Below are 16,083 nucleotides of genomic sequence, written 5' to 3' on the forward strand. Positions count from 1 at the left end.
GATAATGAAAAACAAATCGATTATAAGTAAAATTGTACAAACAATAATAATAAATATGATAATATGCCGATGATGAAGATGATAAATGCGAGTATGGGATATCATGAATGTAATAAATAAGATACACATAAACCGAGCGATCGTTGTTAAAAAAAATATTGTGAAAAATTCATACGAATCGCGATTTGCCGATGCTTTTCATTAATTATTCAGAAATATGCTTTAACGGCGCACTGTGACGATCTATCTAATCGCGATCGCAATAAATCGTTCTAATCGCTTACAACGTGCCACCATATATGCTGTCGCTTTTTATAATGCAAAACACGGACTTGAACTAATACCTACGTGGTAAAACAACGGTTGACAATAGTACGTTTGAGATGCAGAGGTTCAACCAAGGAATGAAAAAAATAAAATAAAAAATATATATATTATATATATAATATTATGTATATATATAAAATATATAATAGATATTATATACGACAGAGACAGACAATCTACCTCTAAGACGTGTACGAAGTATGTAAATACGGTTTCGGGGGTTTTACACTAAATAAACGTAATATATGTATACATATACATATACATATATATATATACATACGAATATATAGGCTTGTAAATATATTATACGTATACATATACATATAGAGATATAATATACGTAGGTATTACACGTTGACTCAAAGCGACACAGCTAGAAGCTTTCGTGTGAGGCTACAGAGAGTATATATATATATATAAGTACACAATCCAAAAAAGAACGTGTGTAGTTTTGTGAAAAGTAAAAAAGATAGGGGAAATTTAATAGTACATACGTATGCGCCTGCAAGATATATGCATACACATACATTATTACATTATATATATATATATATATATATGTATGTATATATATATATATCACACGCTTCATGTTATTTATTATTTGTGCGGGCGTAGAATACTAAAGAGAGAAGCGCGAGGAAGATTTCAAGGACAAAACTTGGACGAGGTTGATCCTTGGTTAGTCTTTGGTCTTTACATCGGGCATTCTTTTTTTTATCAGAACGAGCGAACTTTTCGAAAAAAAAAGAGGTAAAGAAAAGAAAAGAAACTTTAAAGTAACCTTCTTTTTTAAATAAAGAAAGAAAAAGGCAAAGAACAAAAAGAAGATAAAAGAGGGAACACGTAGACGGAGAAGGGCAACAAGTGAAAAGTTCATACTTTTTCCCGATCAATAAGGAGGACTGAACGAAGAAAGAAAGAAAGCAAGAGAAACAGATAGAGATAGGCTAGGGGGTTTTTAATATTAAAAAACGGAGTAATCGTTTGTTCTTTCTTTTTTTTTCCTTTTTTTTTATATGTATATATATAGATACCAATATTGGCAATAGCAGCAGCAGCAGCGATAGCAGCAGCGGATGCTAGTAAATACTGAGATAGACCACCGATGCTTATCGTTAATTGGTGTTATCATCGGTTTAGAGTAAGTAATCATTAGTACTGATTAATTAGGTTTATTCTGGCAGTGTCTTAGTGTGTTATGATTGGTAAATTGGTATTAACGTTAGTAGTTTATATAGTTAGTGATTAGGCGGTGTTAAAAGGGTACGCTTTAATAAATATACAAAAGAGATAAGGATAGGGCCAAGAGGTGATTAAATGGAAAAGGAACGTAAATATTAATATGACAAAAAAAAAAAGAGAAAGAAAATGAACCAACTACTTGCAACGATGATAAGAGTATTAATAAATACATACTATATGTATAACGATAAAACCTGTTTAGTGACAGTTGGCTGTTCATTTATCATAGAAGTGCGTTTCAGGATCGTACTGATAATAGAAAAATAAAAATATTTCCTCGTAAAAAAAAGAAGAAAATATATCTTACCGATTTTTCCGGTTCTCTTAACGCCGCTCATAAATATATAGTGTAAATGGAAAAAGGATGACTAGAGAGAATTATTAGAGAAAAAGAGGAAAAAGAAAGAGAAAAAAGGAGATAAAGAGAACAATTAACGTAAACCGATCATTCGTGCGAGACATTAATGGATTATTCGTAACAAATAAGTACTGCTCTTACTTTGTATCTGACATATTTTCAACGACAGAAAAAAATGATATTAATAATAATAACAAGAACAACAAGAACAACAACGATAGTAATATTAATAACAATAATAATAATAATAATAATAATAATAATAATAATAATAATAATAATAATAATAATAATAATTAGAATCGTGTAATATAAATCGTGTTACGAATACATCATCGAATGAGCGCGAGACCAAAGAAATTCTGCGTATTCGTTGTCTCCATGCTCTACAGTTGGTCGTACTTTCGCTTTTGGATTTATTCCAGAAACAGGGACGTAAAGGGGAGGAAGGACTGGATTGCGGGTTCCTCATGACGAACAACTCTCGCGGAAGAAGTAAATATCGCGAAAGAAAGAGAGAGAAAAAGAGAAATAGATCCATTAAAGTTAATAGTAGCAATTCTTTTCCCCCTTTCCCTTTTCTCGATTATTTCAACGTGTTTACTCTCGCGAAAGAGATTTCTCATCTCTTTTTCTTTCTCGTTTAACGTTAAAAATTACTTTTATAAGAGAAAGAGAAATAGATAGGTAAATATATAAATATGTGGATTAATACATATATATTTATATATTTATGTTAGAGGAAAAAGACAAAGAAGATAGAGAGATAGAGATAGAGAGGGAGAAAGAAAGTGAAAGATAGAGAGATAGAAATAGAGACAGAGATAGATAGATAGAAAGAGATAGAGAAAGAGAGAGAGAGAATGAGAAAAAAAGAAATAGAAAAAAAAATAAAGGTATTAAGTAGATGCTTGTGTGTAAGAACGTGTGACGCAGTTCGTTGTAAGTTTCGTGTAGATATATACGAGTTTATTTTGACTTATTTGCTAAAAAGCGATTCCACTCACCTCCCTGGTCATCGAGCGCGACCAGAGTGCGGATGCCAGCCTCCTTGCTCTACGACAGACAGAGGCAGCACAACACAGACAACCACCACCAGTGTTAGTGAATTGTTTTTAGTAGTAGTAACAGTAGTAGTAGTAGTAATTGTAGCCCTAGTAGTAACAGTAGTAGTAGTAGTAGTAGTAGTAGTAGTAGTAGTAGTAGTAGTAGTAGTAGTTGTAGCCGTAGTAGTAACAGTAAGTAGTAGTAGTAGTAGTAGTAGTAGTAGTAGTTGTAGCCGTAGTAGTAACAGTAAGTAGTAGTAGTAGTAGTAGTAGTAGTAGTAGTAGTTGTAGCCGTAGTAGTAACAGTAAGTAGTAGTAGTAGTAGTAGTAGTAGTAGTTGTAGCCGTAGTAGTAACAGTAAGTAGTAGTAGTAGTAGTTGTAGCCGTAGTAGTAACAGTAAGTAGTAGTAGTAGTAGTAGTAGCAGTAGAAATTGTAATAGCAGTGGCAATAGCAGTAGCAGTAATAGTAATAGTAGTAGAACCCGTGGCAGTAACAGTAATAATAGTAGTACTAGTATAGTACCCGTAACAGTAACAGTAGTATAGTAGTTTAGTAGCAGTAATAGTAGTAGTAGTAGTAGTATTAGTAATAGTAGTAGCAGTAGCAGTAACGGTAAGTAATAATAGTAGTGGTAGTAGCAGTAGCAGTAGTAGTAAGTATACAGTAGTAGTAATATTAGTAGTAGTATTTTTTCAGCGGTATACAGCGTAGGATATCGGGAAAAATATATATATATATTATATGTAAATATATATACATAGAAAAGATACGAAGGATTTAACAGAGAAGTAAATGGACAGACGATCGGAAAAAATGGACGATCGTAATAAAAAAATCTGGGCGTACAGAAAATGGTGTTTGGTTTTGAAAGGTGATGCGGGGTAGTAGGAGCGAGGGTACTGAGGGTGTTGCATCTTACGCGTACCAATAGGTTCTTTTTACGAGTAGTGAGAGTAGAGTACGATCTTTCTTATTGTTTTCCATCTTTTTTGTGTCCGTTTTCTTCGTGCGGTCTTGTTAAAAAAATAATCTCGGCCTGCGTCGACAAAACGCGAAATGTTGTCGCTTCTGACGCGCTTACGGTGGCGAATCTGCCTGTGAATTTTAGTTTATTTTACCCTTTTTTTTTATTTTTTTTTTTTTATAATCTTGTTTTCAACAAAGCGAGAGAAAGAGATATATATGTATATATTTTATATATATTATATATATATATATATAGAAAGAAAGAGAGAGATAGAGGTAGTCGAGTTAAATGGACAGACAGATATAGACGACAGACAGGCAGACAGACAGATAAGTCAGGCAGACAGGCAGGCAGGCAATAAGAGTATAGGGTCCAGAGAGTATATATATATATATAAGATGATATATACATATATACGTGTGTGTATGAATCTCATATTATATATTAAGATACATATATATTTTTTGTATGTATATATCAGACTTGTCATTATTAGCTGTAGATGTTCCTGATGTTGTTACCGGTCGTGACGATGTTGTTGTTGTTGTTGTTGTTGTTATTGTTGTTGTTGTTGTTGTTGTAGTTGTAGTTGTAGATGTTGTTGTACTTGTACTTGTTCCTGTTGCTATTACTGTAGTCGCCGTTGTTTCTCTCTTTGTTTTTTGCTTGTGTACTTTATTCTTTGTTGATTTTTTTTATTTAATTTTTATTTGCAGACCGTAACATTCCATATCCAATGAAAAATCGTTTAGAATCATTCGCGTCAAATTGCCTCGATATGAAATCTCATAGAGATAACGCACTTTCTTTTTCTAATTTGTTTTTATTTATTTATTTTGTTTCCCCCCAATCCCGTAAACTCCACGTATGTTATAACCACGATTAAAGCGGTCGTAATCTTGTTTTATCAATTAGCTTTTTCATCTATTTTATTTTTGTTTTGTTTGTTTGTTTATCACGCTTTTTGCGTTTCTCCTTTAGCTCGATTAATTTTTCTTCGAAGGAACTACGGAACATTGCATCCCTCTCGCTCTCTCATTTCTTCACGATTGTGAAAGAAGATAGTGTAGTTACGTATGTGAATGTGTATATATATATATACATATACTTTTTTGTTTCAGTATGCGCTTTTTTGCAAGTGCGCGCGAATATATATACGTGTGTATGTGTGGTGACAGAGAGAGAGAGAGAGAGAGAGAGAGAGAGAGAGAGAAAGAGAGACATCAGAAAGAGTAAAGAAGAAATCGAATCGAAGAAAAAAAGTAAAGAAAAAAATAAGTTTAAGGACCCAGAAAGAAAGGAAATGGGAGAAGAGTTGGAGAAATATCACCGAAGAGAAATAACGAGTGCAGTTCCATCGAAGATAAAATTAGCCCGTTCGTTAAGAACACCCAAACAAAATGCAAAATAGTAGGTATACACACACACACATAAGTTCGGATGGACCACAGGACAAGGGTTCTTTTTTTTTTTTTAAAGGAAGGGTTTGGTAATAGGGTAGCAAAAGGGTGGCTTAGGTAGGAAGAAGATCGATGCGCTTGAAATCGTGGAGTGAGCGTGGGATGAAAAAGAGAAGTGAATGAACCAGCTAGCGAAGGATCGAAGCAAATCCCCTGTTCAAACGGGGCTTCCATACTAACGGGGTTGAGAGTTAGGGGTGGTGGGGTATGTAATGCATGACTCGAAGCTCTTCTCGACTTAGATACCATCACAACTCCCCTTATATTTCCAAAATTCTTTTCGCGATATAGGTGCGTTTTTATTATACACCCACCCATTGTTTTCTTCTTTGGTTTCGTGCAAGAATAAATTTCATTTTCTTTGTTTATTTCTTTATGCGAGAAGAAAATAAACGGGGGGAAAAAGAAATCCAAAATTAATGGCAATAATAGTGATATAATTAATAGTAACGAAAATATTTTCTTTCTCTAGGCATAATACGTTAGTTTTATATATGTTCCCCTTCTCATTAGGAGCTGTGAAGCGTGCGCATTTCTTGATTTTTCATTCTTTTTTCTTATTTTTTTTTCCTTTCTTTTTTTTTCTTTTCTTTTTTTCTTTTCAGTGCATCAAATGTGCATGGTATGGAAGAAATAAAGAAGATAGTGGAAAATGTACGTGATGGATCCGGCTAAAGAGAATACATACATTAATGCATGCGCTCGTATCTTCAGCCGGATCATCGCAGTAAAATCAATTACAACGGGTGGTTATCTTTGTTTTATTTTAAGACGGTACTTCACTCCGTTTAAAACGTTTTATTTCCTTCTTTCAAATATCTCCGAATGTGAAAACCACCCGCGTTCGAAAGTGATCGCAACGACTCGAAAAATCTCTCGACGGATTTTTCGTTTCGTTTACGTTGTTGAAATCTGTGTGAACGTGATAGTATATAGGATAGTTGTTCATGAAACGTGAGACGAAAAAAAAAGTCCGAAGAAATTGAAAGTACGTGTTGACACTGAGACGTGTCACTTGAAAAAAATCTAACTCTTTTATGTCTTTTTTCTTTTTTTCTTCGGACGATCTATTTCAACGAATGAACAATCCAGATCCCATAGATATACTAACATGGAATTTGGAAAATGATTTTTTCGTTCGCTATAAAAGAACAATGGCACGATGCATTGAGAAGGGAAAATAGTGGATAGGCTTGCAAGAGAGAAAGAGAGAAAGAGAGAGAGAGAGAGAGAGAGAGAGAGAGAGAGAGAGAGGGACAGGCAAACACTCAGGCAGCCAGGCAGCGAAGACACAGGCAAGGTAAAGTCGGTAGAAAAAACAAAATTTTTCTCTAACATTATCAATTATAAATAACTCGAGAACGTCAATTAAAAAATATTGCAATTTGTTCTCTATACGTTTGATATACATACATACATATATATATATATATATATATATATATATATATATATATATATATAAGAATTAGAGACAACTCATTCTGTTTGTCGAATACTCGTCGAGGAGCAAAAGAACAATAGGAAGAGACGTTCTCGTTCGATAGAAGAGATCTTAATATCAAGTATGCTTCAGAGATCGATTGATTTCGATTTTCGTTTTGTCTGAGACGACTTTACCAAGGCAAGAAGGCAGGCGGGCGACCATAAGCAGGCATGTATGTATAATAGTTATTTGCCGGTCAGGCAAGCAGACACACGCGGCCACACAATCGTACACGTGAATAACACGCATATAAGGTACAGATATAGATATAGATATATAGATATTTACGCATTCTGCAACGGACAATATATCGAGAGACCTGGTTACAGCCACATATAACAAAACATGTATTTGGATTGTCAGCGACACCTCTGATTTTTCTTTTCTTTTTTTTTCCTGTCTTTTTTTTTGTATTTTATTTTATTTTATTTATTTTTGTTTTCTTCTCAATTTTCATTTCTGTTCTTTTATTTTTGTATAAATATTCGACCATACGTCTTTTCCGTCCGAACTTTAGAGAAAATGTTAGATATCGGATTAGAAGGCAAAACAAATTCGGTGTACAGTTTTAAATGACGCGTTCTTTTTCTCGAAAACATACACGCGCGCGTGCGCGCAAAGTATACGAGCAATCACACATACGCACATACATACACACACATACCGTCGTATTCACTACGATCATTTTCCTTTTTAGTTTACTCGTCATACGTTCATCCTTCCTTTTCCTTTTTCCTTTTCTTTTCTTTTCTTTTCTTTTCATTTCATTTCATGTTGTTCTTTTCTGTTCATTTTCTTGTTTGTTCTTATTTCGTTCCGTTTCGTGTTTTCTCTAGCATGTCTAGGAGTTCGTACCTCTCAGTTGCGACGAGTATCAGGAGTTTACCTTACTCTCTGGAACGACGACGAGTTCGTCGACGTGTGACGTCCATCATAAGAAAAGATAGAAATTCCTTGTTTTCCTTCATCTCTAGCGACTTTTGAATTGAACAATATCGACATTCGATTCGACGTCATTTTGACCGATCAACGTCTTTAATGAACCAATGATATATATCGTATATATGTGTATCTATAAATACATATATGTATACTCTTATAAATCGATCGAGTAAGAACTAGGATAAAAGATAACTGCAACTAAATCGATTGACGTAGGAAGAAAAAAAAGAAAAGTGAAGGAAATCCGAATCAAACCGATTTCTTCTTCGAGCACTACGTGACCTATAAAAAAAATTTAAATCGAAACTCTCGATAGGATTTTTTCTCGATCGTTGTATAAAACCATTTTTATTTCTACGATTCGTCTCGACTTGGTAGAGATAAGAGAAATGATTTAAAGCCAAATTATCTCGAGTGTTTAATTCGGCGTAAGATAATTATCACGTATCTGCATATATACGAAAAGGAATTTGCAAAATTGGGAGCATTTTCTGTACTATTTCTTTTTTTTTCTTTACAGTGTACAAATTTTATTATTAGAGTGAAATACTGTAAAGTGAAAAAAGTCACGAAATTTACTAATTGTCCTAGTTTGTGTTATGTTCGTATCGATATATATATATATAAAAGTACAGATAAATTTGTTTTAAGTAAATTACAATCGCGTTAGTCTCGTCTATTTAACTCCAAGTCGAGATACTCGAATCGCCGATGATCGATACGAAGAAGCACAAGAGAAGTCGCGCAGGCTCGAAAAGAGATTGGAACGCGGCTGGGTTACTAATAAAAGAAAACAGAGAAATGAGGTGAAGAAAAAGTCAGCATTATCGAGAGAGGAAAAATATCGATGAACGCTATCCTTCTCGTATAATTTCATTTTTCGTAAAAATTCAATAACGAACAATTCTATTACGTACGTGAATGAGGTCCATTCATGAAAACTTACGAGTTCTTACAAAAGAAACTTTCTTATATTAAAAAGTATCATTTATATTATAAATATATACGTACACGAAACGTAGATAAGAGAACGGTTCTCGTGACCTGATATAATTTTACATTCATAAATACATTAATAAAAAATATGTAAAATATTAGAACACGGCATAGTTTCTTGAGAATTTACAAAGAAAAATTAAATGACTAGAAAAGGAAGAAATATAAAGAGGAGAGACAAAGACAGTGACATCAAAACGACACGCGGAACGACCAATTAACTTGAATCATGTAAACGAATCAAAAGCAAAATGCAAATTATGGTAGAAAGTACACTTGTAAAAAAAAATTCAGTCAAAATAGGAACAAATAAAGATATATATATACATATACATATATATCAGGACTGTCTTTATGTAAAGAGAAGTTATAAAAGAAAAAGAAATCAAACGGTAAGTATATATTTATATAATACTTAGAAACTATAGAAAGAATGCACGTATAATTACGTAGACACACATACGTATAACAAACACAGAAGACAATAGATAATAGATAGCCATATTTGATCGGAAAATAATGAAAATATAAAAAATAAAACAAAAAGACACGAAGCTAAACGAATGAGAAAGAGAGAAAAGAGAGACATAGAATTTACGCACACGAATATACATATACATACACATACAAAAATGCACATACATATATATATACACACACACATATATATATACACATATTCGTCGTGGAGAAATCCTTCGTCTCGCTTCTTTCATCTCAACGTCCACATCGATTTCTTTTGCAAGCGTCGGAACGAAATTATTGTGTCATACGTCGACCACCGAGAGAATTCAAGAAGAAAAATAAAAAATACAAATAAAATTTCTTTCTAATATGATTAAAAAAGTAAAAAACGGGAAAAGAAGGTAAAGATATAACAATATAATAATAATAAGAAAAAAGAAATAAGAACGATCGAGAAGAGGGGTCGCGCAATAAATCAATCGAAGTCTATTCATAATTCTCGTCGTCACGGAACACACGTTGTTATTCCGATCTTCGTATATGTATATAGTCGCGAACTCGAACGTTATTAATAAACGCTTGTTGCCCACCGAATTGGCGGATCGAAAACAATGTGCATCGCGTTTGTATTTGATTGAACGTCGTTCACTTTACGAGTTAAATCGCGTGAACAATTACCCTGGCTGGCTCGATCCTAGATAAAAAAAAAAAAGAAAGGAAAAAAAAAGAGAAAGAACGAAATAGAACAGATCTATCAAACTTTTTCCATCTTTTTATGGTCACGAAATAATGGTCGTGGTCGTCATGGAAGAAGATCGACGCCATTTTATTTTATTATTATATATGTAATTTTTTTGTTTTCTCTACGTTGTTATGTATAAGTTATCCGTTCTTCTATATACGCTTTTCCTTCGAATCGTAAATCTTGCCAAGGCTTCCGAAGTAGTAAAAGTAAAGCCTTTAATGCTCCTGCAGTGCTACCACTTTCCGATACAAATAAAGTAAGAATTTAAAGAGACGGAGAGAGAGAGAGAGAGAGAGAGAGAGAGAGAGAGAGAGAGAGAGAGAGAGAAATAGAGATATAGATAGAAAAAAGAAAAAAGAAAGAGACAAATACAGATAGGGAGAATAGGAATTTAAAAGAGAAAAAAGACAACGATCGTATACGTATACATATGTATAATACATAATGTATATATGTATATATACGTGTATACATCCATATGGTATGTGTGTATGTACGTATATATATATACATATATGTACATATGTATATATGTATATAGGAAGAGACTGGATCGAAGCTTTTCGAGAATTCGGAAAAGATGTCGTGTTTTGCGAGAACATTCTAATGCACGCTCGCTCCGGGGAATGTTTTCCACGCGTTTTCCTAAATTTTTTCTACGCGTCATACCTTTCGTAGATTTCCTTCTGCTTCGGGTAACTTCAATGGTCTAATCTTTTACGACTATTTTTTTTCTCTTCATTCCTCTCCACTTTTCTCTTTTACCTCTCCTTTTCTTCGAAACATTTTTCTTCTTCCTCTTTTTCTTCTTCGTTCCGTTCTTCTTCTTTTTCTTCTTCTTTCCATTTTCTCTCTTTTGTTCTTTTTTTTTCATCCAATTTTTACTTAACTTCTTTCTTTTTTCTTTATTGTTTTTCTCCATTTTCCTCCCCTTTCTCTTCCTCGTTCCTTTCTATATAATTTTTCTTGAGAACGGTCATTCTCGCTTTATTCCACAAAGATCGCCGTCTCTCTTGTTATTTTCTTTTTCTTTGTACTTTTTATTTTTTGTCGTGTCCTTCCTCTACAAACGATAACAAAAAGAGAGGAGCGTCTCCTCGTCTCGCTGTACGTATTTTCATTATCCTTTTAATTTTTTTTTTTTTTTTTTAATAAGAATAGGGGGACGTTCCTCTATTTCACAACTACCCGTTTATATTATATTCGATTTGGTTTGTAATGTATTTTTTTTTCTCTTTCTTTTTTCTTTTTTTTTATAATCTAAGAAAAGAACATTTCGATCTAGCTTATTAAAAAACGAGAGACAGAACCGAGGGATTTTTCCGTAAAAGAATAGAAGTTAGAACCCGTACGAAATATGGCGGGAAAAGCGGAAATTTCTGATACGGAGGATTTTAGTAGTAATCGAGGATGATCGAGGATGAAGGGTTAATATGCGACAGTGGAAGGGGACTTCTTTCGTTTCCTTTTTTTTATCCTTCTTTCTTTCATTTTTATCCTTATACGAAAGAGAGATGTTTCTTTAGGGAAAGCGACGAGACGAACTCACCTCCTCGCATAATGCCAGCATACGCCTCGTACTCTCCAAGGACTGAAACAAAAGGAAATGCTTATTATTATCGCGGAAGACTTCTGGAACAACAACAAAAAGATAAAACAAAAATAGGAAATAAAAACGAAATAAATGAAGTACATCTCATTGTTCGTGGAAGATAAAAATATGAAATGTAAATACGTTGATACGTTAAATTCGCGGACTTATAACGAAAAGAAAAAAAGATCATACGAGTAAAATAAAAATTTCATTGATCGATAAAACGATAAAAGGTCCTTTCATACAATGTGGAATTTTTTACGTAACCAAGAAAAATTTATGATCGGATCGAACTAATCGCGTTCTATAACGAAAGGACAAAGTTTACGTTAGAGATATGTAGCTGTTAATCGAACGCTTACCTCATCGGTGGTCTGGTCGGCCTTCAGCTGTAATTCTTGCAATTCGGTGCGAGGTGGGCCACTTTCGGCCGCACCCGTCGTTGACGTTGGTGCAGGCATCTCGGAAGGTGCCCCGAAGCGCTGGTTGAGCCTACCCAGCTAAATCGAAGTCTTCTGTTGAACGAGGAATCTCTTCCTCGTGTACTCCTTCTCTTCTTTCAAATACGAAGAGAAAGAAGAAATCAAACGGTTTAAGATCTCTCACGTGTTACTGTGTCCAATGACGATACGTCCTGTAACACAGAGAGAAGAAAAAAAAAAGAAGTAAATGAAAGACGTACGATATCGATAACGATATCACTTCGATCTCGTCCTAGTTCTCATTATAACAAAGTAGCTCGATAATATGTGGTAAATGAATGAACACGAATTTACCGATTAAACGATTCGAGATGAAAGAACCGATGCGACATGAGAGAAAAGAAGATAAAACGAGACTGACAGACAGACGAAATTAAAGCTCTCTTCCTCGAAGACAAGAAGACAGGCACCACGCGTTCTCCTCTGACAGTCGAAACACCAGCGAGGATGGCGAAAGTTGGCGCAACACTTGGGAACTCTTCGTAAAAGAGGAGAAAGAGAGAGAGAAAACGACAGAGAGAGAGAGAGAGAGAGAGAAGGTGGATGTGGAGGTGGAGGCCGGCCCACAAATACGCGCGCGACGTTACAGAAAACGTAGCTGGCTGCTAACGGTAGCGTAGACAACACACATCTAAGCCGCGTCCTAACCTTCTACGGAAATCAATACCCGAGGACGAGGGAACGAGAAGCACAGTACGAGCGACCGAGCGACCGAGCGACCGAGCGACCCATCGAAAAATGCGCAGACGCGAACCACCCACTCATCTCTCTTTCTTCCTCCCCCTCCCTCTCTCTCTCTCTCTCTTTCTCTCTTCCCCTTCCTGTACCTATCTAGACGTACACCCACAACACGCATACCTACACATATTTTATACGTCTCAACCCTCTCTAAAAGCACGCGCCGAAATCGACGAAGCAACCCTACTCTCTGCTCGCTTCCCGAAACGCCAATGCTGTACGCACCGCAACGATCAGCTGGGTATCGCGACACGACATCATGTACAGGTCAGGAATCCACTCTCCCGAGACGATCATCAGCAGGCAATTTTTTCGAGAGACAATTCTCATTTAAGAAATATTTTATAACTCCTGGGAAACACCAGATTTATTTTTTGTTAATATCTTTTTCTTTTTTCTTTTTTTTTCATCTTCTCGAAGATCATCCATTTTCTTTTAATGCGTTTCATTTCTTTAATGTAAATCGTGCTAGTGATACAACTCGTATATAGCCAGACGTTACGATATATACCTAAGTCGTATCTACTATGCCTACATATATGCACTTACGTATATGTATGAATTTATTCCACGAGAAGTATGTGAAACTATGAATTATTTTTAATGAAACTATAACGTATGACAACGAGTTTTGAACGACGAATGATACGTCCCTATCGTTAAAGTCATTTTAATTATTATCAAATCGTCAGTAATTTCTTACGTCGTTCGAGATACATCTGGTTAAATTTTACGATGTATATTCGTGTCTAATCAAAGAACGACGTTAAACGTTACGTATTTTCCGTATACGAATGAACTTTTATTTCCATAAAGGAGCAGAAAAGAAAAAAAAAAAAGGAAAAACAGAAAATGTCACCCCAACTTCGATTAATCTCGGAAATAAATAGACATACGTGAAAAATACTTGTCAATTTCCGTAATAAAGAATATCGAAGGAAAAAGGAGATCGAGGTAGACCCGATTTCAGGATGTCAATCGAATGCTTTTGTCCTTGTCCTTGAGATAGCTGGCTCGCTTCCAAGTTACGAAGGGTAACACGTTTACTCCCCCGATCTTTCACGCCAAGATCACGGTCGATCGGCGCGTATGAGTGAACCGAACGAGGAGGAAGTAATAAAAGAAACGTTGAAAAGATGAAAGATAATAAAAAGTGGGTCGTACGAGATATATAAAATATATGTAAATAGAGGAACAAAAAATATATGATTAATTAATATTCCGACGTTCTCGATCGCTAAGAAACAAAAAAAAATATAATAAAAAAGCGTTAAGTGATAGGGGAAAATTTCGAAATATTTCCATCCCATATACAACGAAGACGTTTCTCGAAGAGAAATGCATGTCACCTTGAAACTCGTACTATATGCAGCTTTCTCCACTGACAATGAGAGTAACGAAGAGCTTACGTTCGTCGATCGATGATCGCAATTGCGAACGTGCGTAATGTACGAAGATTGCATTAGCATGCGCAAGAGACCGTCGTTCGCGTTAATACGACTTCTCATCGTTAGAAATGCTACGTTAATAATATATTGTGAACAATCGGAAGATGCGTTTAGTACGAACATTTTTATTACGACGAATTTTTTACCAAGGATAAAGATCCATCTTAATTCATTTCTCCTCTTTTTTTTTTATTTTTATTAATTATTATTTACTTGTATCGAAAAACGTCGATTAATGTTAGATTTTTTCTCCTCCATCTTTTCATTTTCTTTTTTTTTTTTTTCATTGGAAAAAAGAAAAAAAAGAAATTTATGAGAAATCTTACCGACGATACAACATTGCAGTTAATGTGCAAACAACCTGAGAAAATCAATATTTCAAGATACTTATTGTTAGATACGTAATGACGCATAGATACGTCATCGCAATTAGTAAACACGGAACGTATGCTTTTAACAGCCGCTTTTCGACATTCATTTTATCCGCTCTCAAACGGTATGTACATATACATATGTAAGTACTATATACACCTTTCTTTGCGAATTAATCGGTCGTTCGAGCCAAAAAAAGAAAATAAAAATAAGTAAATAATAAAAAATTTGATTTTGCCGGTATGCTTGACCTCATCGACTTAAATGACCCCGATCGATATTATTGTGTAATATTTTACGTTGCGCAATATTACTCGCTTTCTTTTAACTATGTACATCAGAGGATTAAATTTACATTATTAATATGATAAATAATATCGAATAAACAATGAAGATTACTTTGTTATCTTTATTATATAAATTGTATCACTTTATTTTCTTAACTATTGCATATCATGATAATCAATGTTTCTTTTTTTTCTTTTTTTATAACTATACGCTATATTTCTAATAACGATGACAATGTCACGCGTCATTTGTATTTATTTTTGTAATATAAAAATAAATTTTTTATCTATATCAATCACTGTGATATGTAATGATTCATCGATATCTATTCAATTATTTTCTACAAATACGAATTAAAAATCAAATTCTCTGTTGTCTATAATTTTTTTTTATATCTCAAATTATATGTAGAAAATTCGAAATTTAATAGCAAAGAAGATAATATGGAAGAGATATATGAAACAGGATACGATAAAAGATTACTATAGGCATCCTAACCTATGCAATAAAAGATAGAATACTATGTAAATACTTGTTGAAGTAACTCGTAAGAAATATAAAAAATTAGTTTTAAAGAATTACTTCGTAGGATAAGAAAATATGTCTTCAATGGCATGCAATTGTTTATAAGATCTTGAAGAATAATTTTCGAAATATAAAATGTACCATATTTCAAAGAGTACGCATAGAATATGATATTTAAAAAAATGTCAAAGGAGAAAACAAAGGTACTCACTTTCTTTTAACGAGGAACGAAGTGAGATTAATAAACGTGATTAAAATAAGTCCACTTTATATGGCACTCAAGTAAATGTCGAAGTAGCATAAAGTAGAAAATCGATAAAACTTTGCCTCAACCCATAACGTTACGCTTATTTTCAATTTATTAGAAAATAACGATTAGAGAAATATATCATCACTTACCAAAAGTATCACTCGTAAAGAATAGATTAAAACTAACGTTTCTGACACCGTATACTCCTTCGGAGATCTTGCTTCTAATCACACTTTACTGATAACTACTACAGTGTATCAAGTTCCTTACCACTACACTGATAACAGAGAAGAAATACTCTTACTAATATAAAGATTTTATTTCAGCGCACTCTTGCGTAAAGA

General features: G+C 34.0%; 1 protein-coding gene across 9 annotated transcripts in view; it reads right to left on the reverse strand.

Moving 5' to 3' along the window:
• Positions 1-16,043, reverse strand: part of LOC127072546 (synaptosomal-associated protein 25-like) — a 31,925-nt gene extending 15,882 nt beyond the window's left edge. For 2 of the 9 annotated variants that reach the window (XM_051013025.1, XM_051013023.1), the window contains exons 1-3: positions 12,413-12,865; positions 11,999-12,270; positions 11,592-11,633 (exon numbers count right to left, since the gene is read on the reverse strand). In XM_051013025.1, the coding sequence (XP_050868982.1) occupies positions 11,592-11,633; positions 11,999-12,097 (141 nt within the window). In that variant the 5' untranslated portion in view covers positions 12,098-12,270; positions 12,413-12,865. Of the gene's footprint in view, positions 1-2,940; positions 2,990-11,591; positions 11,634-11,998; positions 12,271-12,412; positions 12,901-15,888 lie in introns of those variants that run through there. The other 7 variants (XM_051013024.1, XM_051013021.1, XM_051013030.1 and 4 more) reach the window with 7 other exon arrangements.
• Positions 16,044-16,083: the final 40 nt, after the last annotated feature.

The sequence above is a fragment of the Vespula vulgaris genome, chromosome 2 (genome assembly GCF_905475345.1).
Source record: "Vespula vulgaris chromosome 2, iyVesVulg1.1, whole genome shotgun sequence".
In the NCBI taxonomy this organism is placed as follows: Eukaryota; Metazoa; Arthropoda; class Insecta; order Hymenoptera; family Vespidae; genus Vespula; species Vespula vulgaris.